Source organism: Cebidichthys violaceus, unplaced genomic scaffold (genome assembly GCF_023349555.1).
Source record: "Cebidichthys violaceus isolate CVI_PGR_0920_01 unplaced genomic scaffold, fCebVio1.0.p SCAF_9, whole genome shotgun sequence".
NCBI lineage: Eukaryota > Metazoa > Chordata > Actinopteri > Perciformes > Stichaeidae > Cebidichthys > Cebidichthys violaceus.
Window position 1 is genome coordinate 12844640 of NW_027176975.1, and position 27561 is coordinate 12872200.

The window sequence follows — 27561 nt, forward strand, 5'->3', positions numbered from 1 at the left end:
AGTGGCTGATGTTTTGTAAAAAAAAAAATTGCTTTGCAATATGGGGCAGGTGCACAGTATTTCCAGGTGATTTGTTTTTTAGGTTTTTTTTTTTTTCGTTTTTTTTTTTTCATGTTTTAGTAGAACAACTTTGATGTACAGCAAATGAATTCCAGGGTAAACTCAAGTAAAAGTAAGATGTAAGTAACACATGAACAAAACATTTGTGTGTGGTGACAGCAGTTGGTCTGGAGCAGGTAACAAAATAAAAGTAATGTTAGCTCTCCAATTTGATGTAATGGTGGATTTCTGTTTTATCTTTAATACATGCATCCTCTCCACGTTAATATCCCCCAGTCATTTCCACTCAAACCAATCAGTGTAGCCTATAGCCTTGTTAGGCCTTTATTTAGCCTACTTCGGTCCAGTTTATTTCTGGATGCGTAGGTTGCCTTTTATTTTGTAGTGATAGACCGGAAGCTGTCCTTGTTACTGCTTCTATCTTGATAATGGTCCGGAGGATGCGCATATTCTCAGATTTAAGGGGGAGGTTTGGAGCAAATCGGGCTCTCGTTGTTTAACAGCATTTCTCCGCCAGGAATCGTCCCAAAAATACTTTCTAGGATTAATTTGAAGTACTGGTCGTTTGTAGACACATAATACCGAACGACATACTGTTTGCAGATATTTTGTTAGAGTGAGTTGAACAACTTTGGGGCACAGTTTTCGGAGGTGAGGCGTCTTCATTTCATCGCGAGCGAAACGTTTTGGGATAAAGGGACCAGCGTTACGAAGAACTACCGCATAGGCTTCCCTCACGTAGTAGTAGAGGTTCACATTAGCGTGGTAAGAGAAACGAAGGGAAACGTTGAAACGACATCTTAACACTATTTAGGAAGTTTTTTCCGCTCCTTTTGATTATTTGACTCCTTTTTTGGGGGGGGGGGGGGAGGGTTTGGAGTGGGCGACGCACGTTCCTTTTTTCTTTTCAAGTTTTGCAAAAATTATGCGCGAACTTGTTAGCCAAACGTTGGTAGTTTGGAGTTAGTGAGCTTCATTGACGGACACCACTTTACCGTCTGGATATACTGTTATTCGGGAAGTTTTTCTTCTGCATCCAAATCTCTGCTCCGGAGTCTACCTTATCGGACCAACACTGGCTGTTTCTCAGCCCCCCGCCAGTAAGGTGAGCCATTATCCCTCCACTCCGATTCATCTTAACTTTATGTTTACGCAACAAAGGGTTTGGATATTGTGCTCCACTGTAGTCTGTTTTACTTAATTGATAAACCTCTTGTCCTAATAGGGAGCTACTTCAAGAATTGTGGTTCTTACATTCTTATGGAGTTATTTTATTTCTGAAATACAACCACCTGTTTTTGAATATGTGTGCGTTCTGTAGTTAAGACAGACGGAGAAACTGTCTGTTTACGCACGCGTGTTGCTTTCTTTAGAGACCTCAGTGTCTGTAGCACCTCAGTCTCCTCCATGCTTGAAAATACAAGGGAACAAACGTTTACGCACGAGGCCCAAATGTTGCCTGCAGTCCTGCAAACAAACTCCTTCGGTTTTCTATGTGAAGTCACAAGCAGGCGCCTTTGATCAGATTAGATCACTCGACCAAATAACATCAAGGGTAACACAGAGAAAGCGAATGTTTAAAACTGCACGTGATTGCGTTTGGCTTCATGGATCCGTAGGACTTTTCTGCACTTCTTTTATTGTCTTGTGATGTGTTTGCAGTAGCTATCAAATGTTTTATCTCTGAATAAAACGATCCAGGTCCTTGTCCTTAGTCGTGCCTTCAGCCCTGTAAGATTCACAACACCGGCTCAAACTAAACCACCAAACAAAACCCAAACACTTCATTTCTATATTTCTTTCAAATCGTGGGACAAATTGCTTAACTTAACCTCTTAATATTCTCTGCGGACAGCCATCATTACTACATCTGTCATGAAGTCTGGGTCTGGAGAGGCCAGTCTGATGTTGTGTAAAGCCCTAAATGTTATGATATGAAGGGAGAGGGAGAAGATTGATGGTTTAGAAAAGCAGCGCGTCCACGGGGAGTTCACCAGGAGGGGAAAAAGGTTTCTCCTCAACCATATAATGGGAAGTGAGGAAGAGTCATGCCCTTTAATTTACTAGGCTGCCCCCTTTTTGCACACAGTTATTGCGACTTGAGATTGCATTTTTATTATAACTAAATCCATAAAGAAATGTGGCGTTGAATTAAATGTCTCCTCGCAACCTTTAGTGAGTGTTTATTTTACTGAGTGATCTTTCAGATTTATATAGAAGTTGTTCTCAAGAGGTGTAGGATTTAATTTGATTGTGTGCATTTGGGATGTTTTATGCAGATTTTCATTTAGATACAACATGTTAGAGTTATAGGTTAGAGTTGTGTGTCCCGGATTAACCTTCCTTTGGGAAAACATACACAGTTCATACATATACTGAAAAGGACTGAGTGTCCCTTAAAGCACGTCAACCAAATGGCTCCGTCTCGGATGGCTTGACATTGATTGTCTTTTACGTTTGAGTGTAATCTTCATCGTGACACCTGATCCCCCCCCCATGACACTCAGGTGGCAAATCACTGATTCAGTTTGTGAGGCTGCAAAGAAAGAAACAGAAGTTTCTGTTTTTGTGAAAACAGTAGCCTGGGGAGATGGTTGATGCTCTTATGTCCGCTGAACCTCAGCCGTGTGCAGACTGGCCTGTTGCTGGCTGGGAGTGCAGAGATAACTGGGGGGGGGGGGGGCTCCATAATTTGGGAGCTGAGGAATTTTATGCATGGATGGCGGTGAACAGTAATTATGGTGCAGGCCATGTTATGGGTGAAGCCTGTAACCTTTGTCTTTGTATAATGAGGGAAGCTGAATATGTCTTGCATGTTCTAATCTGTTTAGTTGAACCCCTTATATTTGCCAGATTATTGTGTGATGTGTTACCCTCTCTCTTATACGGGGTTCCATATGCAGCGGAAATGTCTCATTCCTTTCTAATGCTGCTTTTATTTTCTGACCAGTCACTGATCTTTTGAGTTTTTAAATGCAATTTGTTTAATCCGATTTATATACTTGCTTTCTAAAACTGTGAGCAACAAAACTCAGAATGTATTTTTTGAATGCCTCTCCAACAATTATAGCAACAAGTATTAGTACTAATGACAGATCTCAAAATACAAAAAGGTTAGGAAGTGGGAAGCAAGAGGGCTGCACACTAAAAAGAGCAAGTAACACCAGATCTATGGAAAGATGCTGCTCTTGTTTTTTCAGTTTGAGTGCACCACTGCTAATTCATTTAGACTCCCCCATCACTGCTGTTAAGTGACGCTAACATAGACCGTTTAATAATAGTGTTGGAGAACTCACAGGTCTGAGTTGTGTTGGTGTGTCATTTGATTTGGGCTGTTCAATATTATTTGGCAGGGATCCTTTTTGAATTTGGTTATTGAGTTCTGCAAAATATGTCCTTAGGCGGTATACTTTACTATTGAACAATACTGTAAGACAATAACAGTAGGCACAAAGTAACATTTTGATTAGTAAACAAAATTATATTTTTATACATAGTAACTGCAGCCCAACAGATGCTGGACTTTTGAGGCCAATACTAATATTGCTACTTGAGAAACAAATAACGATCTTGACACAGATCCTTTTTAGATTTGTTTTTTAAAGAATTGTGACCAATATACAGGCTTATTAGGACATTTAGCAGAAAAACAAACTATGTAATGGTAACAGTTTCTAAATGAGCTGAAATGTTTAGAAAAACTTATCGGCCAACCAATTTAATATATCTATCTAGCAGTAAGATAATAGTGGCTCTGCCAACTTATCGGTTGAGCTGTGATAGTAACTATAAATAAAAACGACACTGAAAATATATGAATCGGACAAAATGGGAGTCGAATATAAACAAAAATGGAGCCTATACTATTTTGCTACTAATATCTATGATAAGCCAACAACATCAGCGTGCCGATGTGTCAGTCAGTTTCTCTTCTCAATGACTCATGAGTTCATGGTGAGTGTGGCCAGTGTGTGGATAGTAAGACACACTGTGTGTTTAACGCTTGGCCCCGCAGCAGCGGAAGATGACAAAGTGTTGTGTCACACTTTTTAAAGAAGCGGCTTCCTCCTCTCTCAATTATTGCCGGTTGTCCTAGTGATGAGGGCCGAGGGAACGTGGCCGCTCTCTCTCTGCGGTTCCTTCTGTCTGGCAGCAGAAGCACTTTTCTTGGAGCGTTCCCAAACACTGAGTCACCGCTTACGGAGCCACGATGACCACGCTCCTTTATCCCCCTCGGACCCCCTGATGCAGCTCAGCTGCTGGAACACTGGAGCTTTCTTAGAAAGTGAAATTGAATTAGTTTTTTGAGGAGAACACAATGTTTCAACGATGGATGCTCACACAAGGGTTTTACCTCACAGCTACATCTGAACATGACTCTGTGTGAGGACTTAAACCCAGTTGGGGTTTCTTTGACCCAGATGTGATGCTGCTGTTGTTTTACATAATGGACTATGATATTTTAGATTAAAATATGACTCCATTGATGTGTAGGATCTTCATTAATGAGGCCTATATTCTGACTCGGATAAAAACCAGCATTAGTTTGACCCTTTCCTGACAACTCGTGGGAGCAAATGGTTGCAGGGGGGTCAATTTGGGCTCTGGGACCAAAACCAACTGTTGGGTGATAGATCTCTCAGCGTGGAAATGATGGCCCGGCGTTCTCTCTCTACAAGGGTGTCACGTAACAGGCTGTGGGTTTTTTAGTTGGTCTTAAACAAATTCCTCAAGGGGGGTTTGGGCAAGTGTTAATCTGTATGGCCAGATGCTGCAGAGGTTATGATGCAAGCAGATGTGCATGCGAGGGTCACCCAATAGCACTGCACCCCGTTTAGGAGGGTACCATACATTCTTCAACACCCTTCAACAGTCCAACAGCAAAAACATGAACATTGTCTTAGTGTCACGACAGTCTTTACAAGTTCATACTTTACACTACTACTTAAAACTTACTTTGAAGTTTTAAATGTTTTAATTCCCAAGAGCTGAGCAAGATGTATACAGTGTTTGTTTGCTCAAGCTATCAGAGCGAGCTGCTTATCAGTGTTCCTGTACAAGGCGGCCTAAATGCTCAAGTACCCACCTTGAACCTTGTAGACATACAGAATATTCTCTTCTTCTTTTTAGACGAGTGAGGAATTTCCATGTCAACAGAAGTATAGATTGCCATTTGTAAAAAAAAAAAAAAAAAGAAGAAAAAAAAACTTTTTTATTATTTCTTTGTTTCAGTCTGAAGAGCCACAAAACAGATATATCATTCTTGTATACCGTTTATTTTCCCCTAACAGTTTCTCTTTGTCTTTATGACAAACTTGGACCCTGAACTGATTTAGACTTGTTCTTACTCATAACAAAACGTTTAAGGTATGAGGCTTGCTCTCGTGGCCATGCATTAATTAGTTTTTGCTGCTCTTTGTTTGTTTTTTAGTTTAACGCTGTGAATGACCCACTGCTGATGCCCCAACGGCCTGAATGGAGTTCCAGTCGCAGAAAAGCCAACAGTTGTAGCTCCCTCAGCAGGATGCTGATGAGGCCAAGTGTACTTCTGTGTCTGGTTTTATTCTCCCAAGTTTTAAGGATCCAGGGCCGGCCCGCCAACACTGACGAAGGTAAGATGGCTCCATATCGTAAAGCTTCTTCTACTTCATTTGTACACTATATTTTTTTAATATCATGTAACCGTTTGAACTTATTAAGTCTGACTTATCTAGACTGTTGCCTTGAGAAACAGTCCATTGATAATCAAAGCTTTGTTCTTTGTAAAGGAATGTAATCCTAACACACTCCAGGCCTTGGTGAAGTCTGTCCTTTGTAGCGTCAGTGTTTCCTCCACCACCCCCGTCCGCCTGAGTCTGATGTTTGAGTGCACTTTACTGTGTCAGATGTGGCACAACTGTTTCGGACTATTTGTAACACCTTTTCTGTTTTTCCTGGCTAACTAAACCAAGTCGTGGGAAATTAGTTTTCTTCTCAGACTGAAGTTTTGGTCCAATGCTTTTATTTTGTTCTCAAACTGGACCGTGCATCTTTTTAGATTGCCTGTAAAGAATCAAGCCCAGTCTGGCTGTTACACAAGATGAGTTCTGGAAAAGGGGAACGAGTCTCTGAAATCAAATCCTTAAAAATGTGTCTCTTGGATTCAGTCCAGCGGTGTAATAGCTGCCCGGACTTGCGGGTAGATGGGTTTGGATGTTTACACTTTGCAGTCGGAAGTGGGGAGCAGCAAAAGAATATGATAAAAGCTCAACATTATAATTAGAGTAATTAAGCAAGAGGGTCTCTCTTGGGCTGTAAGCCCTAAAATAAACTTGGTGCGGCTGTGTTTAAGCCAACACTGGGACAGGGAGGAGTAAATGACTCCCATCTGTAGCCTCAGGGCAGCCCCACTACCTAGCAGTCTATGCTCCTCTCCTCCTTTGTAATGAAAAGGTATTTGTTGTCACTGAGAGAGGAGTTAACTGCCAGGGAAGCTATAAATTAGCCTCTTTTTATTTATTTTTTTTAAGAAAAGGAAAGAAGATGCTACTATGAGCCCTCCCTTATCTAAGGTGAGCCATAAATGTCCATGAGGGTGGGGGAAGTCTGATGCATTTACACTCCACCCAGTCACCAAATGGCCAGGTACTATCTATGCGCCTCTGTGCCTTTTTCTCCTGCTCCCCCACTGACTTCTTGCCTGGGAATCCCCCCCCCCCCCCCCCCCCCCCACCGCTTCCCTGCTGGGTGACGGATGGCTTCAGCTGTCGACAAACAATCACAGCAGAAGCATTTGGTTGCATTCCTTTTGTCTTGGTTGGGGAAACACAACAGTTATATGGAAATGATCATGTTTTATGCATGATTCTGTGTTTGTCTTTGTTTGTGTTGTTCCCATAAGAAAAGTATCTCCTGAACAAATTCATTTTAGCCATTCAAACGATTACAGCCCTTTTCTTAATGTTTTTCTCGGTTAAATAATTCAGAGCAACTTGTTGTTTTGTCATAATCATTTCAATGTCAATATATGTCTTTTTGGATGTGACAGTGAAATGTCAGAAAGTTATTTATATGGCGATCCCAGAGGAGTTATTTGACTGGATGCTCTGCTGTCAGAGTAGATGAGCCGCTGACCCTTTCAGTGGAGGGCTCTTAAAATCGAGTCTTAAAAAAAGACTTTTCAGACAGCGATGGAGGCCCAGAGGAGCGCGGCTCTGTGGACAAAACAAGTGAACTGACTTTAGGATAGCACCAGATTCGACTTTTTCCTTGTCAGCATTTATTTCCACTCAAGGACAACCAACCAGTCTTTATGGTAATAGTGACACAGATCCTATGCTTTATCATTTGCTACAAAACAATTGTTAGCAGGTAACATAAGAAGTAGGGGTAGAAAAAAATGTTTTTTTGTTGGAAAATTGAACATCGATGCACAAAGCTACTTTAATTTTAATTTTAAAATGGTGCTTCATAAATAAAACTTAATTTGCCTTTTCAAAACGGTAGCGTCAATTTAAATTTAAAAGAGACAAATGGTTAAAGCCATTCAGTAGACAAGCAATTTTATGCAAAGATAAAGGTATTATAACAATAAAATCAATACCATCACATAACACATATCCAGCTGATAATAGAGGAGCAATAATTTGTGTCAAATCTTCCACATATTTCAGAAATGGCGTAAAATCACTAGGTATGTTTTGTCGCAAAGGATCTGCGCATGTATTGCACACATTGGAACTGAGATACAAAATACTGTCATGGCAAGATTTTGTTGACCATCTTTTTTCATCACTGATTTTAATGATGATTATGCTTCTGTGAATCTAAACATTCAGATGTCAAATTTCCTTGTGTCCATTCTGTATTTCCTGGTGTGTTGGTTAGTACTTGTGTGAGTTTAAATTACAAATGACAGGAAGAGAAAAAGCTGGTGTAGAGGCTGAGCAGTGAACATGATGTCAGAGCTAAATGTGTAAAGCTTAAGCAGAAGTTTGGAAGAACCTCACTCCAGTATTTCTCTTTTTAGATTAAGCTTTCTGATGCAGTTTGATATTGTAATGCTCAAAATGGCTGAGCAGCAATGCACAGTTTAGAAACAATACAATATTTTTTGTCAGTTATTCATGTGAATTTAGGTAAATGGTAAAAATCTGTTTAGAAAGCGATGCACATGTTGTTCGAGTGTAATGGACTACTTTAATCCGTGTTGCAACATGTCTCTGCAAACCATTTTAAAGGTATTTTTCAAACTGTGAGCATGTGTCTCCTTAGACAAACCTGCAGCAGAGTAGACCGTACTTATAACAGTGGTGATAGAACTAGATCAACGTAAAGTTTCATTCTTTTAAGAAGCCCTGGTTCTGCTGCGTTAGTCATTAAAGCATAATGTAAGGCTAAATGTAGCTGAACTCATTTGAATGACACACAGTAATTCTTGTAGCTTCCAAGTGTTAATCCATGCTGATTGTCAAGAGGCTCATTTAGGAATGAAAAGGTCCTCCACTGGAGTGCTTTCAGGAGGGACACTCACTTAGATTTTTTTTTGGCTTGCTAATAGGCATTGTCCTAATTTTTTTTGCTTCCTGCAAGTCCTGTCTTTTGTCTATTATCAGTCCCCTCTCCATGTCAGCCACCCCTTCACTCTGGTGTGGTCAAATCAGCAGAGGAAATTTGCCATTGCCATTTTCCTCTGTGTGCCACCGCAGAGCCTCAACCGGCCCGACTTTACTGCATTCAACCATCACTCCAGTGAGAGCAGGAAATCCCAGAAGTCATTCACGCGGCATATTGCTTCCTATTCTGTAGCCGGAGTAGGTTCCATAGACTGGTGCAAACTCTTTTTTTTTTTTTTTTTTAGTTAGTCTTGAATATAGTGAGCTTTGTTCCTCCCTATAGTTTCAAACCTCTCAATGATTTCTTACTCACAAAAAAAAAATTCTTTAATGATTTACGTCATTAGGCTGATTTTAAACGACGTCAATCAATTTTTCCGAATGCATGGTAGAACACATTCCAGATTTCGCTTTCTGAAAATATGGTCCTTAATCCATTTTAATCCAATCACAGCGGCAGGAGGATTAAACGTCCTCTGATTCAAAAGAAATGCTGGAAACCTCCCTCATTGTGAGGAGTTGAAACTATATTTACTTTGAGTGTGCTGCTACTTGTTAGTATCAAATGAATTAATCAGAAAAATAGTCCTTTTTTTTTTTTAGACAGTAGTCTGTTGATTTGACTATATTGTGTTTATATCTTACTCCACTTCTAAGTAGGTTGTCACAGAAGCACAAATGGTCCCGACTGTGGCCTACAATAAAGCAACAAGCTAACTTTTACAGCTTTTATGGGCACTTTATGATGTCTGCGGCCAGATTAACAGCTGGGATGTTGACACAGTCTTATCAGTGGCATCTCCATTTAGAGGGCAGGGACAGAAACATAATAACCACACACACACACACACACACACACACACACACACACACACACACACACACACACACACACACATTAGGTTTGAGGCTGTAGTCCATCACTAAATGCCTCTTCTGCTTTCCCCCCGTTTGGGTTTGTTTTTGAGGAGAAAGTTGATCCTACCCCCTGGCCCCTTTTTCCTGCTGGGATTAAGGGCCTGTCAGACATATGTGATCCAGGAAATACCTTTACTAGGCCCAAGTGGGGTCACCATAGCAACTGGCACTAGAACCTGCCGCTGCAGGCCCTCTCTCTCTTGCCCGCTCGCTCCTGTGCACATGCTCACTCGCTCCCTCTTCCCCTTTATTGTTTGGAGGCCTTTGTTGTGAGGGTGGGAGGGATTAGTCAGGTTTGCTGATGCTGTGCTGAGTTTATGCTGCATGGATGTTCTTCCTGTTCTGAGGAAGTGCGTTTTTACAAACACGGTGCACTTTGAGAACATTTCAGAATAATCTCATCTTGACGGATCACTTACCATTATGGCTATTTGATTATCTAGTTCTGTTTTTCTTGCTCTAATACCAAACGGACTATGTAGGAAAGGAGGACCAGTAAAATGACTCAGATTTTACATTATGGTGCTGCCACAGGGGATTACTTTGTGGCACTACCTGGCTAAAACAACAACTGTGTAAACTAGAGCCGACACAACTAATTGATTAATCATTCAGTCGGTTGACAAAAGATGTATCTGCAGTTATTTAATAATCATTTGAGTAATTTTTCAAGTGCAAAACATTACATATTTGTTTCCAGTTCCTCGAATGGGAGGATTTGCTGCTTGTCTTTGCTTGTCTACTAAATATCTTTGAGTGTTGTTTGGACGAAACAAGACATTTGAAGACATCTTGTGCTCTGTGAAATTTTATAAATAATTAATACAAGAAAATAATCTGTCAAAGAATTGATATTGAAAATGATGGGTAGTTGCAGCCCTACTTTCCACAAAATCAGGATGCTAATTGGAACAGTGCACTGTGTGCCTTTTTTAACTCTGATGCGTTATCCTAGAGCAAGAATGTCAAGCAAGTTGTGACGATTTCTACCTTTTTGTAACTAGACAAACAACACTATTGTGATGGACAACGTGTCAGCGTAATTGTGTTACCCCCTCCCCCTCGTGGACTATGTAGTCATTTAGAACAGGGGGGCTCAGGTGTCTCGCTCCATGACACCTTCCCTCTCTTCAATCCTCTTAATTGAATTTCACCTTCCTTTCCCAAGTAGCTCCTTGCCTGCCTGACGATAGGGCCTTAACTAATTTTGGATATGATTTAATTTGAGGGAGAGGTTAGACGGGCAGGAAATCATGGAAGGACTTTTTCTGCTCTTCTCCTCTTGGACCCTGTTGATTGAAGTTCCTTTTGATGAGTCTACAGTAAAGACACACCCACGTTTTGTGTGAGAGCTCTGTGAATAGTTACTATTTATTATTTAGTCATATATTGTGCACTTATCTTGGTGTGAATGAGATAATGACGTGATTAGTTTGTGCCTGCCTTTTTTAGCTTTTTATGTGCTCGTGGGGCCATTATTATTATTTTAGGCTACATGTGGTTGAGTTTTAAATAACTACAGAGCTGTCATTAAATTCCATGTCCTACTGTTTTCCTTAGTAGTCTCTGTGGAAACGCAAGTGGAGCTGTTCACTCTCTATCTCGGGGATCGTCTGGATCTGAGTTGCTCTGCCAAAGACTCCCCCCATGCTGTCAACTGGACCAAAGACCACCTGGCGGTGGTGGATGGAGAACACATGCGCATCCGCAGCGGCCAGCTGAAGATCGAGACTGTGGAGCTGACGGACTCTGGTCTGTACACATGTACCACCTTCGGCAACCACAGCGACTACTTCAACGTCACAGGTAAAGTAATAGAAAGATGAATTGGAGCAGCCTTTGTGGTTTTGTTATGACTCACTAAAACAAACAGTGGGAGTAATTTCACCTGGATTGTCACTTTGTGTTTCTCTAGTTGATACCCTGGCCTCATCTGAGGATGATGATGAAGATGAAGAGTCTTCATCAGAGGAAGCCAAACTGTTGGGCAGTCAAAAACTGCTGCGTAAGTGTGCTGCTGATCTCTTCAAGTTACTACTGCGAGAAGTGGTCATTACTCGCTGGCCCAGAGTCACAGGGTTGTGAGTAATTGTCACGACTGGTCACTTATTTGAAAGCTTTATTATTCACTTATGGGTCTGCCATGTGTGTGTTGGTTACACTGAGGTGAATGATTTCACTCTGAATCAGAGGGCTTTCACTACCTCAGTTACAACTTTTACATGAGGAATGTCTCTGCTGTGACTAATCGTGGTTAACCTTAGAAGTCATCCAATTTGTCTATAGAGTAATTAGGACACTCAGGCTTTATCATCTGGCTCTTACTGCCCACAAAGAATCCAGCGGCTACCAAGCATGGCAAGCATGCCGACCGTGAGTTTGTACTCTGACCCCCAGAGCTTTATCTCCCCCTGACTGTTTGTTTGTTTTTTTTATTCAAAGAAACTCTATATCTTCCCCCATCCAGTACAGCCATGCCTTATGACTTTAATTTTGAAATCTTTGGGTGCATACATGTATTATGTAATCCATCCTTTTTTGCCACCAAGGCTGTGTTGCGGTGGCAGCATGCTAAGTAACATAGTCTTGAAGGGTAATCCCAGCCACCCTACGAAGGAAACTTATTTTGGCCACTTGTATGAGAAATGTCATTCTTTCCGTCACAACTCAAGTGTCCGAGGCTGGCTGATAATATGACCGCAAAGTCAGAGGAAAACTCTATCACAGCAGCGAGGTGCTGCATATCCAGTCTGTGAATTGTTCTTGGTCTGGCTCCTCCCCTGGGTCCAGTTGGCCTTGGGACACCCTAACAGGAGCTATTGCCCCAGAAAACACAGCTCCCAGGGTCGCAGCATAGTTCTCCACCAAGATACGGTGATGATTCTCAGAGGGTCATTATGTAATGCTGTCTACAAAATCTAGCCTAAAGTTCAGGGTACTTAAAACTGAGTTATGTGTCCTCAAGTTTAAGGAAATACACGCATAGTTTTATGTGTTACTCATCTATTTTTTCTGTCTTATTCTTTAGCAATGGCCCCACAATGGGCTCATCCAGAGAAAATGGAGAAAAAGCTTCACGCTGTCCCAGCCAGTAAGACGGTGAAGTTTCGATGCCAGGCCAGTGGCAACCCAACTCCCACCCTGAAATGGTACAAGAATGGCAAGGAGTTCAAGAGAGACCACCGCATTGGAGGCTTCAAGGTTTCTTACATTTATTCCCTTCAGCTTCTTCTTAGTGACACTACACCTTCCTTAGCATTTCTTATTGCATCTCTCCAAGCTCATTCACTACTAGTCGAGATGTGTCAGTGATCTCATCTCCACCTTATATCGCCACCTCCTCCCCTGGAATAAGAAACGCATCCTGCGAGTGAAACACAGAGGCATGTTTCACATTTCACCTGAAAACAATACAAGATGAAACCCTATGCCACAAAAAGGAACGTTGTGCCATAGTGATAATACCTCCAGGTGGGCAATCCTAGCCTCCCGTTTGCATGGAGGATAACGTTAGCTGTCCTCATTCTGGGTATCAGTGCATCGTCTTTTCTGTAATTACATCCACGCAGCAGTAAATCTACCATGATACTTTAGCCTTGGTTAAACTCCCAAACGGATGCGTACACAGACTGCTGCTGACATCACGGACGCACCGTAGTTCAGTTTATACTTGGAGGATGCGTTTCACACATGTGCAGTACATTGCTCTGCTACCACTTGTTGCTCAGTGGCAGTCTCAACAAAATATGCCAGTATGCGGATGTCTGCACAGGGCCTACGGGTACACCCTCTGATGACAAAATGTACGCCTCACGAACCTGCGTGTACTTACTAACTGGCAAGGTATAATTTCTTTGCTGCTGTATCTGTGATATAGCATGTGTGCTGTGATAACTGTCTTTGTCAACATCTTCTCATTTCCAGGCAAGCTTTATTCAGATGTGATGCTAACTGCTAATAAAATGTGAGATTATAATAGCTGATAAGACGGATGTGAACCAGATCTGTTATATACCAAAATGTACAGTAAATGGCGTCATGACCTCTTAAAGATCCCCATAATGCATCTGTTTTTCTGATGTGGTCTGAGCTTTAATGCCATCTATCATTTCTTGTTGTGGCAAAAGGACGCCATTGTATTAATCCACAATCTAATCAACCATCATATGATATGGCCATTATGTTTTTGGGGGCTGTATAAATATTATGCTTTTTGTACCTTTTTCCATTGACTTCTCTGAATAGTTTCAGTCAGTGGCAGTTGACTTGCAGGTGTGGGATGTATGAGCCTTCCCTGCATCTGCTCTTCCCATCAAGGTGTAGACCAGTCCAGCCTTGTCTCGTGCTGGCCTAGCCCATCTCCCTCCCCAGCTGGGACACATTTAGGAGTTTCCTCTCAGCTGCCTGCCACCCCCCCCCCTTCTTTCTTCAAGCCCCGCACCCAGCCAGGCAGAACACATAACCATCTGGCTGCTGTTTCTTTATTTTTTTTTTATTATTTTAGTTAAGGTGCAAAGGTCTGCGTTAGCGGCCGGGGACGTCTCTCATATCCCTCCCACACTCTTGCTTTTATGGCCGGGCTTCTATTGTTCATATCGTCTGCATTGAGACGTGCAGGAGGGAGGGAATAATGTAGACCACATGTATATGAAGCCAAGCACAACACATCTGGCAGCAGGCAGCTGGACTCCCTCATCACGTTTTTAGCTAAATGAGGGAAACCGTATGGCTCAGTCTGTGTATATGCATGTTTGATGTTGCCATTGCCTTAGAGGTCCGTTGGTTAATCACACACTGCCGGTCTTGGCAGATTTATGGAAGAAAAACTATAACATGTCTCGGGGAAAAAAGAGCCAGACATCAGTTGGTGCTAATAAGACCGGTTGGGGCAGATGTATATAAAACATGTACATATTTCCCTGTGTTCTTTGTTTGGTTAGACAAAAGATCCGCTGTTTATAACATTGGGTGGCGTCACAGGAAGAGGGAGTAGTGTGTTATCTTGTTATCATCACATCACACATCATTGACCTTGTTAGCCGAGGCTTTGAAATGAAAAAGAAAATGATTTACGACAATTCATATCGGGAGAAAGCGGATGGAGAAAAATGCACAAGTGCTTTAGTTCTGATTTTAGAATTATAGTCTAGCTCCATGTTGCACTGATTGGCTTACTACTGGCCTCATTTATGTTAATTAGATTTGATTGAAAACATTTTAGCTTTGATGATGAATAGACTTGTATTTTTAAGGTGCCTTTCTAGTCTTCCAACCACTCAAAGTGCTTTACAATACATGCTAACATTTACCATGTTCACACATATGTTTATATATTGCAGAGGCTGACATAAAGGTGCCACCAGCACCACATTCTATTCTAATCTAATCATTCTCACAACAATTGCACAGCCTTCAGGAGCATTTTGGGGTGCAATATCTTGTGCACCCTGTGCTGGGGTTTTACCTGCTCTGTCTCCTACCATCAGACTAACAAATTCAACATATTTCACTATGAGCAGAAGTTCTATCTGGACTTTATGCCAGGCCATCCACTATAACCTTTGCTTTTCCCCCAAATTCTTAGGTCCGTGACCATGTCTGGACCATCATCATGGAATCTGTAGTACCCTCTGACAAGGGAAACTATACCTGTGTGGTAGAAAACCAGTACGGCAGCATCAATCACACCTACCAGCTTGATGTAGTGGGTAAGTGTTCACTGTAATCATGTTGTTGGTATGTTCAACTACGATCAAGCTTTATTGATCATGTTTTAATAACCTGTTGAATATTCATGAGGCTCTAGAGTCGTGTTGGAGCAATTCCAGAAATATCTGATTAACCAGTCAAATGTGATTGTTTTCACAACAGCACAGGGGCACGGTCTTGTGTAGGGGGAACTGTGTCACTTTGTCAGCCATTTGTTAAATTCTGCCTGTGCACTTGTGGCTTGAGTGATGAATCCATGTTGAGGAGAGACGTGATTATTCCTCTAGGAACTGCTCGCTCTTACACCACTGGTTTTATAAATCACAGACTCACTTCCTCAGTCACTGTGGTCCCCTGGGCTTCTCCTGACCTCAGTAGAGGTCTAGACCCTGGTGAGCGTTGATATTGCTTCAGTGAAGGGAGAGTTTTGTCACGAGTATTTGCTAAGTGCCACAAATGTCTTGGTCAGAAACGCCTGGCCAGTTGAAATTCTTCCAGATTCTTGGCTTGTGAGTTTACTTCGGAGTTATCAGTCATCAAAATGGAGCAGCAACATTTAATTTCACAGTAACCGGTCCAGATCAGATAACGTAACTTGCTATTGCGGCCAACTCTTAATAAACACAAGCAACTCATAGCTTAAAAAACAATATCTGCTTTAGTTCTCAAGATAAGAAATTGCAATCTTTAATTTACACAATAATTTATACAAGTGACCTTGTTTGCTGTCTACCCCGGCATTTCCAGTAACAAAACCGTGACGTGACGGAGGTTTTATTTGGCTTGTGTTTGAAAATCAGTCAGCTGTGTGTACTTTTTAATTATTTCACGCATTTGTCTTTGATATTGCATGGTTGCTTCACTGCTCGCCTAGTCTGTAGACTGTGTATAAGCAGGGTTCCCACTGACCAGGAAAACCTGGGAAAGTCATGGAGTTAATAACATCCTTAAAGGTTTTGGGAAAAGTCATTTTTAGTGTGTAATGAAATTGTTACATAGGTCTTCTGTGGCGAACCTTCCACTTAATGTCACATGGAGGCAAATGTATTTTCTGTAACGTGTATTGTAACGTTGTGTTGCTGCATTTGCATCCAGTTTATAATCCGATGCATTAAGAATACACTGATGGCACAATCAGTTCTGTTTCCCCTTATATCAGTGCCAGACTGATAAAGATGTTTGTAAAGCTATTTTAAAAATTGAATTAAACTACAGACCCAGTCAATACATTGTTCAGTATTTTAAATGGATATGAGCATAACTAACTATTTCAGATTAAAAAGGTTGCAGTTTAATTTTCATACAATAATAACATTTGGACTATACAGTTCTGTTTGTGTACTTATAAGTTGTGATCGTTCGTGGAAATTTTATTATGAGTCCATGAAAATGTGTGGTGGGAACCCTGTATAAGCCTGTGTCATCTGTGCCTGTATCTATTTTTGCAAGGTCACAGTAGGTGCATCCTCTGCTTATCACTACCCGAGATGATTGGGATTGGTTTAGCAGAATAATGTGTGAACCAGACCATTGTTTAGCGCTGGCAAAGTGCTAAAATCGAGATAGGTCCCGCTATGCAAGACTACTGCTCGCCAAACGTCTTCTAAACTCACGTGTGTATGTTTTGATTGTGTTGCAGAGCGTTCTCCCCACAGACCGATCCTGCAGGCTGGCCTGCCAGCTAATCGCACTGCAGTGGTGGGCAGCGACGTGGAGTTTGAGTGCAAGGTGTTCAGCGACCCTCAGCCTCATATCCAGTGGCTGAAGCACATTGAGCTCAATGGAAGCCGAGTTGGTCCTGATGGTTTACCGTATGTCCGTGTCCTCAAGGTAGGAGCTTTCTCATTGATCCTGCAGCAACAAGCCAGTATAAATAATTTTGTTAATGCTAGCTAGGAAAAGGGAGGAATTTAGATTAAATGTGTCCTCTATTGCTATGTCGGTTCTTTTCTGAGATAACTCTAAATACTTTTGTTAAAGGGGTCCAAATTGCATTCTATGCAATATATGAACTTTATCTTGCTCTCTACTCTAATTTCATGTTGTGTTTTTTTCTTCTGTGCTGCACATGACATGTTTTTATTTCCAGCATTCTGGGGTCAATAGCTCGGACGCTCAGGTGCTGGCCCTCTACAATGTGACTGAGGAGGAGAGCGGAGAGTATATATGTAAAGTGTCCAATTATATAGGGGAGGCCAATCAGTCGGCCTGGCTGACTGTCACCAGATATGAGCCCACAGGTAACCACCACGCAGCAGTACAGGGGCGACACAGTGGAGGCGCTTCTAGGACGACCTGGAAAAAACTAGGGCCGTATAACTCGAGACAACCTCAGCTGTTTCTCTCCTCCCTCCCTCCGTTTCTCCCTCCCTCTCTCCTGCCTCAGTGCGCCTGACTGTAAATGACGCTATGGAAAATTCCCAGCAGAACAGTTGAAAGTGTTTAGTCTCAGGTTTATGTTGGACCCGTCCTCATTCCTGCCCCATGCCTGTGCTGTGCCCTCCTAATAAGGGCCTCTCTTGCCATCTTCTTCTATTACTCTCGCTCCCTTGCCCTTCAAAGTCCTCCTTTCACAGCTCACAGGCTTTCTCCCCTTTTTGTTTTTTTTCCAGCTGGCCTCCTCTGAGTATCTATCAGAAGTATGAGTGTGAATTTGAGTGTGCCCTGTTCTGCTGTGGAGTTTTCCATGTTGCCCATCTCTTGCATGTAGAGATGAGACTGAGGTATTTGATGTGGTGATGGGGTGGCCCAATGTGGGGTTCAGAAGCGCAGAGTCAACCTAACCTGCTCCTCCACTAACAGATACTGGAGTCCCCTGCTGGGGCTCCCAGTGGTACTTTTTGGGCAGATGGTGTTTAATCGAGGAGGAGAACACTCCTCCATCCCCTTTCTCTTTCAGAATCCTTTACTCATGGTTCCCTTTCCCCTCTTGGGCCTCTTGTTGGGTCTGCTTCCTTTTGTTATTTTCTAGACCGCTGGCCTTAACACCACGGACAAGGAAATGGAAGTCCTCCAACTGAGAAATGTGTCTTATGATGACGCTGGGGAGTACACCTGCTTGGCGGGCAATTCTATCGGGTTCTCTCATCACTCTGCATGGTTGACCGTTTTTGAAGGTATCAGTGGTTCTGTCTCTCTCCTATTTTTTCACTATTTCCCTTTTTCCAACTCCAGCCTGGCTGTCCACCTTTACATTTGACAGAAAAGAGTCTTGTTCGACTCTAGTTCTGTCGAAAAATGTGAGAGGAAGCCAGAGCGAGTTACGAGTACTAAAACTCGCCCTCTCTGTCCTCAGCATGGCTCCTGCTCCATCTAAACTCTCTAGATGGGAGAGTATGAGCCATGCTCTGCAGTTTCTTCAATGGAATCAGCAAATGCCAAACAACCCAAGAGCTGTCTGAACCTGATCCACCATGACAAAAAAACAACAACATATAGAAACAGGCCAGTAGTGTTGTAAAAACAAGCTCACATACATAGAGGTATACTTAATGGTGTCGGCCATGTAGATCTTCACATTGAGGGGTTGTTTGGCAGCTCTGATCATGAACTGTCTCTCTCATTCTGCTCTTTAACTGGTGTTTGCATTCGATTTGGTGTAAAGCTGATTTTCTTTGACAACTGCTACAAATGACATGTATCCCTGATGTCATTTCCTGCTGTGATCACAGCGGCATGCTTTGATAATTGGCCCGCTGCAGTGGATGTGTCTCATTCCTGAGGGTCGGAATGGGCATTTGTCCAATTATCAAGCTGCTTGTCATTCAGCCTCTTCACACAAGTGCAGCTCACTTGTGTTGCTGGTGTTGGTTAGGGGTGTAACGGTACACTTCAGTCAGTTTGGCACCCTTGGTTTGGGGTGCATTGTTCAACAAGTAGTGCTTCCAGCACAAATTACTTGCATGTGATATATCTTCCAATGACAGGAGGCAAAACAATGCCATGTCTAATGTTTTTCATTAGTAATACTTGTTGCGATTATTAGAGAAACTTTTACTACAAAAAACAGCAATTTAGTAATATTCTGAATAAGCAACTAGAATAACTCTTTGCAGAATTTACATCTACGCTTGATCAAGTAAAGCTGTTAAATAACTAAAATTGTGCATTGAAAAAAGGATGTTCATGTTTAGGCGTTATGCACATGAATTCAGGAATGAACAGTTGTATGAATTTAAAATGTTCAACAATAAAGAAGAGGCTTAAATTGTTTAACTGCATCATTAATGACCTCAACAGGTTTTAAGTTTATGGGAAGACAGGAATGTGTTTTCTAACTGATTAGTGAGATCTAGCTCCTGTGCCCAACGCCAAGCCATCCCAAGCCAAGGTATGCGTCTTTTTCACTGAAATATGGAACCCATTACACCCCTAGAGTTGGTATGAATAAACGTCGGTGTTTTCACTGAATGGGAGGAAAAAAACAAGATCTGATTTGGACAATTTATTTTCTAAGTTTTAGCAATTTGTTTTTACACATATGTTGTTTTCTTAAAATAGACATTGTTTGTATTACCAGCACCAACACACAACTCGTTTAAAACAGCTTTTCAATATTTGGATACTTTATTAAACAAGGCAAGCAGTTAAACTACTGTATTGAGCGCATGCTTTGTGTTGTGTTGCTTTTAGACTTACAAGTAGACATGTAACATCAATTAGGCCATTTGTGTGTGTGTGTGTGTGTGTGTGTGTGTGTGTGTGTGTGTGTGTGTGTGTGTGTGTGTGTGTGTGTGTGTGTGTGTGTGTGTGTGTGTGTGTGTGTGTGTGTGTGTGTGTGTGTGTGTGTACGTACGTGTGTACGTGTACGTGTGTACTTGAAAGCATGGGTATGATTGGTGTGATTATCGAGTATATAAAGTCACTCTCTGTGGTAGTTTATTTTCATGGATGACCGCTGACCCCACCCCTCCCTGCCCCCTGTCACCTTGCATTCCCCCCCCATCTAGCGGTCCCGCACTATCCTCCATCCAACCACACCTACCTGGAGGTGGTCATCTATTGCGTGGGCTTCTTTTTCATCGCGGTCATGATTGCCATCGCAATCATAGTGAAGATTCGCACCTCCTCAAAGAAGAGTGACTTCAACAGTCAGCTGGCCGTCCACAAGCTGGCCAAAAGCATCCCGCTGCGCAGACAGGTAACAGAAAGTAGATAGGGGGTTTGGAATATTTATACCTTTTCATCTCTTCTTTCTCTCTCCATATGCCATTTGTTCAGGTTATTTGCAAATTCAACACTTTATAATGTATTTGAGCTCTTAGGCTCAGCTACTAACGGAAAATTAAAAGCATTTATTCAAAAGGCTTTCAGGTTCATTGTAGCTCCTTGAGGTATTGTACTTTAGGTAAGTATGTGTATTCGAGGGGTATTTCTTCTCCATTCGTATGGTACCTGACTGGTTTAGGTGGTTTTATACGGTCCTACATTTTATCAATTACTCTCGTTTTAATTTTCTTTTGGTCACTGTTAACTTAATAAGCTCTTGCTGCTGGTGTCTGTTCCACTACGAGAGGAGTAATGTCAGTCTTCCTTTCCTCAGGTGTCTGTGGACTCTAGCTCCTCCATCCACTCTGGAGTGATGCTGGTTCGTCCCTCCCGCCTCTCTTCCAGTGGATCTCCAATGCTGTCAGGGGTGTCGGAGTATGAACTGCCCCAGGATCCCCGCTGGGAGCTTCCCCGGGACAGGTATGTCCAGGTCAAAACCTTCAGACAGGGCAAGCACATCTTTGAGGCTAGACAAGTGGCCTTCTGAAAGTAAAGTTACTGGTTTAAAACGGTCCGTCTGCTGGAACAGGAACCAGCTACACAAGGAAAGTGAGAGTTTCTCTCTTTCACTCATTCTCACCTCAAAAAGCTGATGTTGAGGTGTCCTTACGCAAAGGCACTGAACTGCACCAGAACAATATTGTCGTACAGGACAGCAGTCTTTGTAGAACTAAACTACACCTAAGAAAAGCAAAGTGTCAACTTTGAAGCTTCAAAATGAAAAGCCAAACTTCACACACGCATAATGCAGATGTGGAGTTGAACTCCCCTGACTGTTAATGACTGTCTCATGTTTCTTCTCCACAGACTTGTTCTTGGGAAGCCGCTTGGTGAAGGCTGCTTCGGTCTGGTGGTGATGGGAGAGGCGCTGGGTCTTGACAAAGAGAAGCAAAACCGTGTGACCAAGGTTGCAGTCAAAATGTTAAAATGTAAGTTAGCTGTTCCCAGTCTTGTGGGTAAACCGTAGACCTGGATTGATTAGTACTGAAACTAATACGATCTGTTTGAATAAGATTGGAGAGGAAAATGCTTCAGTTTATTGGAATGGATCTTAAAGAAGCCTAAAGTCAATGCTCCAGGGACGAGGAAACTTCCAACACAAAAACTGTGACAAACAGATACTAAGGGACATCTGCCACTGGATCACAGCCACTTTGCGAAAGGGAGAGCAGAGTACACATTTATGAGAACCCTTGACATCCCATATAAAACAGTGTTCATTAAACTGCACGGAGGAGTGAGGATGTAGGGAAAGTAGCATTTATTGTCTCCTACTTTAAGTGCCTTTCACCCGGGAGCGTTCTCCAAGACAAACGCCAGCCTAACTCCGCAAGAGTTGCGATGTTGGTGTATATATACTTTGTAGGATGATTATTGTGAGGTCTTTTTGGCCTTTTTCACCAACAGAACATTGACTAATTGCCCTAATATGATTAATCCCTACAGCTGATGCCACAGAGAAAGACCTGTCAGACCTGATTTCAGAGATGGAGATGATGAAGATCATTGGGAAGCACAAGAACATCATTAATCTGCTGGGAGCCTGCACACAGGATGGTAGGACCAGACAGTCAGGGGTCTGCTTTTGACCTGCCCTGGCCTGCTCCGGCCAACGCGCGTGCGCATGTGCACACTCTGTTGTCCAGACAACCATGAATCTTACTGTGAGAGATGTGTAGAACAGCATGAGTAAACCAATCTGACACCAACTTCCGAACTCGCAGATTGAATCGACCACGGCTGCTGCCGTTTCCCTCCAATCATCCCTGACGAAAAGCTAAAGAAAACTAACCTCTAATGACCTGACAGTGCACACCGCTCTGTTGCGTCCACACTGAAACACAAAGCTCTTTGTCCACTTTACTGACTGTTTTGACATTGAGTCATATCTTGAGTAACTAATTTGCATTTATCCATTGATCTCAAAGTATTTACAACATCTGCCTTTAACTATTCAATCTTACACATTCTCACTCACAAAGGCACAAAGGTTTATTGTAATTGATGAATTAATCGATGGATTAATTGACTAATCAAAAACATAATTAGATGAATCGATTGAATAATAATTGTACGGTGCAGCTTTACTTGTGGGCTTTGCTTACCACTTTACTACTTACCATCAGTCATAGATTTCAATTTTAAGTATTTGGTCATGTGATTATTTTGGTGCTCTTATGATAATTGATAAGTGCTGCCATCATTTCTATCAATTATACTAAATAATGCCCATGTCCCAATTCAAAATTGTATGTTACATGGCCACATTCTACGGTGATGATTTAGTGGTGATTTATTCTTGTATTTGTTTTTAGGTCCTCTGTATGTGATAGTAGAGTATGCATCTAAGGGCAACTTGCGGGAGTACTTGCGAGCTCGGCGCCCACCAGGCATGGAGTACTGCTACAACCCAGACCAGGTTCCCGTGGAGAACATGTCCATCAAAGACCTGGTGTCCTGTGCTTATCAAGTGGCCCGAGGCATGGAGTACTTGTCCTCCAAAAAGGTAACAACAAAGTACAAGTATTCATTCTCAACCTAGGTTGAGAAAGGTAGAGAAACACGTCTCTATGCAAATACTTTGAATAGTAAATATTCTTCACAGATTGGGCCTTGTATTTGAGAAACTGACTCCCAGGACATCGGTTCAGTCTTAGTAATGTCTGTTATTTATGCAGTGCATCCACAGAGATCTTGCCGCTCGTAATGTTTTGGTAACGGAGGACAACGTGATGAAAATAGCGGATTTCGGCCTGGCAAGAGATATCCACCACATTGATTACTATAAGAAGACCACCAATGTGAGTGTTCTTACCGTTTGTTTAGCACACAGGCCTATGGAAAAATCCTCAATACTGTAGCCCGTAACATGCATACCTTCTCCACAGGGTCGTTTACCTGTCAAGTGGATGGCTCCCGAGGCTCTGTTTGACCGGATATACACACACCAAAGTGATGTGTGAGTATCGCATGTCATTCTCTTTTCTTTTTTTTTCAATTCAGTCTTTAGGTAATGTGCGGAAAATATGTAGTCGTGCAGATAATGTAGACGCTCCTGACTTTTTCTGTCTGCAGCTGGTCATTTGGAGTTTTGCTTTGGGAGATCTTCACCCTGGGGGGCTCTCCATATCCCGGAGTCCCAGTGGAGGAGCTGTTCAAGCTGCTGAAGGAAGGTCACCGTATGGACAAGCCCTCAACATGCACTCATGAACTGTAAGGAAACCTCACACACACCTAAAATCGAACATGTGCCTCAGACAGACGCAACTCTTAATATTTATTTCCCAGCATTTCCTTATTTGGTAAGGTTAAACTAATAGGGAGAATATTAAATGGTACGGCATGGCCAGATGCATTGTAATTGTCTTTTAAATAGATCTTTTATTAGCACACTTGACAATGCACGTACAGCATATGATCGCTGCATGATCAAAACAACCCTGTAGTTATGAAAGATGCATTGTTGTAATCACACTGGAGAAGTCATGAGGATTGTTTTCTAGCAAGTGATGGTTAATGAGTTTCAAATATAATGCTGAGGTTTTCTGTTTTTGAGCTTGCCTGGTCACAACCAGACTCACTCTAAACCAGATGTTGCCTACTTCAATAGTACAACTATTGAGGGGATGACGTGGGTTGTGATTTAAACTATCTTTTTTTCCGATTTGACCGGTTATTGCCAAGAGAGTAAGCCAAGTTTATCGGTCATTTTGAAGGTGACCGACAATCTGCTCCGTCTCATGCTTGGCAAAAACAGTTTGGCATTAATATTTATATTTGCCATGTTGTTGTATATCAGAAAAATTCCAGGTGCTTAGCAACATAATAATGATCCCTACCATTGTTTGTGTGATGGCCAATAAAAGGAGAGGCTCACACTCGAGTGAGCTCCAAATGGAACATATTGGTGTTAGATTGTCACCTTCCAGCTACAGCTCGATGTCAGGTTTATAACCACTCCACAAGAATTTAATGTTAACATGTGATAGTTTTTTATATAAATAACATGCTCAAAGATTAAAGGCAAGATAATTTTGACTGCTCAATTTTTCTCTTGATCTCTGCAGGTATATGATGATGAGGGACTGCTGGCATGCTGTGCCTTCTCACAGACCCACATTCAAACAGCTGGTAGAGGACCTGAATCGCTGCCTGGCCATGACAGCCAACCAGGTCAGTCCTCCTCTTCATCATGCAATGACGCAGCAGAAATGTCTGTTTTGGAAGTGAAATGTAGATTTTTTTTTTTTTGTCTTTCTCCCTTTGTTGCCTACAGGAGTATTTGGAGCTGTCTGTGCCTCTGGACCAATATTCCCCCAACTACCCGGACACCCGAAGCTCCACATGCTCCTCGGGCGAGGACTCAGTCTTCTCCCATGATGCTGGAGCGGAGGAGCCCTGCCTGCCAAAGTTCCCTCCCCACTCCAATGGGGCAGCCATTAAGAAACGCTGATACCTCATCTCAATTCAGAAAAACATTGACATTTCCTCCGCTCCCTGCCTCATGGGGTTGGACTCTACCCCACATTCCCAGAGATGAAGCTAAAAAAACACTCCGTGCTCTGTGAGAAAGGAGCTTGGAGAGACACCTCGTAGAACTTGTTGGATCACATGGACTGAGGAGTGCAGCAGGTTCCCCGGTTCTTGGTGGTGACGATGTTTATGGGGCACTTTTGTATTAACAGGCATGGCAGTTTGGCGCAGTGTCAGGAAAAAAAAGAAAGAGGAAAAAAAAGAGCAGACTCCCTTTCTACTCTTCACTTTGGGCATTCCACGGGTCAGGAGAATCGAAAGGACTGACTATGATAATGTCAGGTTTTTGTTCATTTTGTTGTTGTTTTTCCCTTCATGGTAGGTTCATCAGTAGTGAAGGACAATATTCTGCTTTTCAGACCAAATCCAGAGAATATACTACCAAACGACCTGCTGCACCGTGGTCCTCTGGATCATTCACTATCTTCTTGTAAATACAGTTAGAAAATTATAAATATGAATATATATTTACATTGTACTCTTATTTTTATTACCATCATTGATTTATTTTCTTTTGTACAAGGATGCTTTTGTTTGATCCATTTTTTAATATAGTCTGTAGGGGCAGTTGTTACATAAGAATATCTTTAAATTGCTGAGGATTACATGGCCAGTTTTTTTTTTTTTTTTTTTTGCTCTATCACAGCTTTGATTCCCCAAAACTTAATGCATAATCATCAATGAAAAAATATATATTGGGATTTCTATTTTTTAACTATAAGTGCTTTTCATAACACAAACCTGCAATACAGTGTTACTCGGTGTTTGGGGTTTCTCTCCATCAGAAGAGATAGATTTATGAAACTATTTGTTGTGTGTGTCTGACTGTCTGTATGCTGGATGTATGTGGAAAATGTTATCTTGTCTCATTCAATGTTCCTTGGTTTCAAGGATGGTCACAACTGTAAATATTCCTGGTTGTATGCCATGCTTGTTAAAATCCAGAGTAATTTGCTTCAGTCAACATCATGCACTTCCATTGTGCATGTCTTCCATGTGACAAACTTATCTTCTACTGTAAATGCTTAAACAGGAGTTACATTTGCTGCCATATAACTTCTGATGAAGGGTTGCAGAACACGTATGTCATCGTAAAAGGATTACATTAAATAAAATGCTATCGAAAAAAACAAACCGCCAAAGCTTTCAGAGTTTGAACTCGACTCCATAAACGGGTCAATAAATATTGAGATTTTCATGTTTGTGATGTAAATCATGTTTACAGAGATGGAACGATGGCCACTCAAATCCCCCAACCATTTAACACGGGTTGCTGGGGGCTGATTAGATATGATAATGTGCTGCTGACATCAGACGAAATGTTGGCGAGCGCAGAGAGCCACAGCCGGCAGTAAACATGTAATTTATGGCCGTGGGGATGGCTTGGCAAGTGCTGGTGCTACACTTCCATCCATCAGCCACACCAACCTTGATGCCCGTGTCTGGCTCTGGCTTCCTGCCATTGGCTGATGCATCACCTGGATTGCAGTCTCCATGCAACAGGCTAAACTCAGCCACACAGCACGACGGGCTCTCGACCTTTTTAAAAGCCAGCTCTTAGAGCTCGGGTCAATGCAGTTAGCCTTCTGTGCATACTGTATTGCAGCAGAGGAGTAGAAGAGTTTGTTAATGAGGAACAGATCCGTGTTACTTTTATTCCAACAGTTATATGAATCCAAGCTCCTGGGATTTGTAAATTTACACCAACATACTGTATGCTCAACAATACATGTCATGGCCTTCAAAGGTACATGGTCACATCTGGCTTTATGTGTACAGCCCCGTCCAGATTTCTACACACACTTTCAGCATTTAAAAAGACATTTGACATTACTGTTTTTGGGATAAATATCATCCACTCCTGGAAACGGGGATAATAAACAGCATCATCTGTGCCATGGTTGAGGTGATGATGAAGAGCACTGTTTAAGAATAGAAAGGACCAGAGGGGCCTCACTTTATAACCTGCTAATGGTGCAGAGTGAGGAGCACAGGTGCCATTAGGTGCAATGTGTTATCACTTCTGACAGATGGCACAGGAAGAGTTTGGTAGAGGAAAGTTCATCAGCTATCCTCCAGTATAGCGCACTTCTGATAGCTGTAATTTCTGAACTCAATCAGTTGTGATTATTTTTGCTGTGATGGGGACACACACAGGAAGGTGTTTATTGTCAACAGTTGTGATTGGGGAACGTGACAGCATCTAATTAAATGGTTTCTAATCACTGAGATGTAAGCGACTGCCATGTCCTGTTTTTAAATTACTGATGACTGATTTTGTAATACTGGAATTTCACCCAAGCTTTACCCAGTAATTGGTATGTCGAGCTCCAGCAACAGCCCTTGCTCAATTCTGGTCAGCCTAATATAATGTATCCCATTATATAAGCTTATTTTTAAGACATTGTAAAAAATGTGTTATGTTTTACAAAATATGGGCTACTGAAGAAACATTATTACACAGTCTGTGGGAATGCAA

At 42.0% G+C, this 27561-nt stretch overlaps 1 protein-coding gene across 4 annotated transcripts; it reads left to right on the top strand.

Moving 5' to 3' along the window:
* Window positions 1-915: 915 nt before the first annotated feature.
* fgfr1a (fibroblast growth factor receptor 1a) lies at window positions 916-27311 on the top strand. 4 transcript variants are annotated; one of them, XM_068704309.1, is made up of 18 exons: window positions 916-1165; window positions 5492-5672; window positions 11133-11378; window positions 11488-11577; window positions 12601-12773; window positions 15157-15280; window positions 16921-17111; window positions 17371-17521; window positions 20231-20427; window positions 20824-20969; window positions 21357-21478; window positions 21996-22106; window positions 22865-23055; window positions 23228-23350; window positions 23438-23508; window positions 23625-23762; window positions 24617-24722; window positions 24826-27311. In XM_068704309.1, the coding sequence occupies exons 2-18, from the start codon at window positions 5519-5521 to the stop codon at window positions 25000-25002; spliced, it is 2511 nt and encodes an 836-aa protein (XP_068560410.1). In that variant the 5' UTR covers window positions 916-1165; window positions 5492-5518; the 3' UTR covers window positions 25003-27311. The 4 variants fall into 4 exon arrangements, with proteins under 4 accessions (XP_068560410.1, XP_068560412.1, XP_068560411.1 ...); XM_068704311.1 differs by having other exon boundaries at window positions 20231-20421; XM_068704310.1 differs by lacking the exon at window positions 17371-17521 and adding an exon at window positions 18253-18397.
* The last annotated feature ends 250 nt before the right edge of the window (window positions 27312-27561 follow it).

What these genes read in the sequence shown, in the direction of transcription:
- fgfr1a (XM_068704309.1), top strand. Translation starts at nt 5,519, where the DNA reads ATGCCCCAACGGCCTGAATGGAGTTCCAGTCGCAGAAAAGCCAACAGT. An exon ending in GGGCAGTCAAAAACTGCTGC is followed by an intron (nt 11,578 to 12,600) that starts GTAAGTGTGCTG and finishes CTTATTCTTTAG; the next exon opens with CAATGGCCCCACAATGGGCT. An exon ending in TGCAGTCAAAATGTTAAAAT is followed by an intron (nt 21,479 to 21,995) that starts GTAAGTTAGCTG and finishes TAATCCCTACAG; the next exon opens with CTGATGCCACAGAGAAAGAC.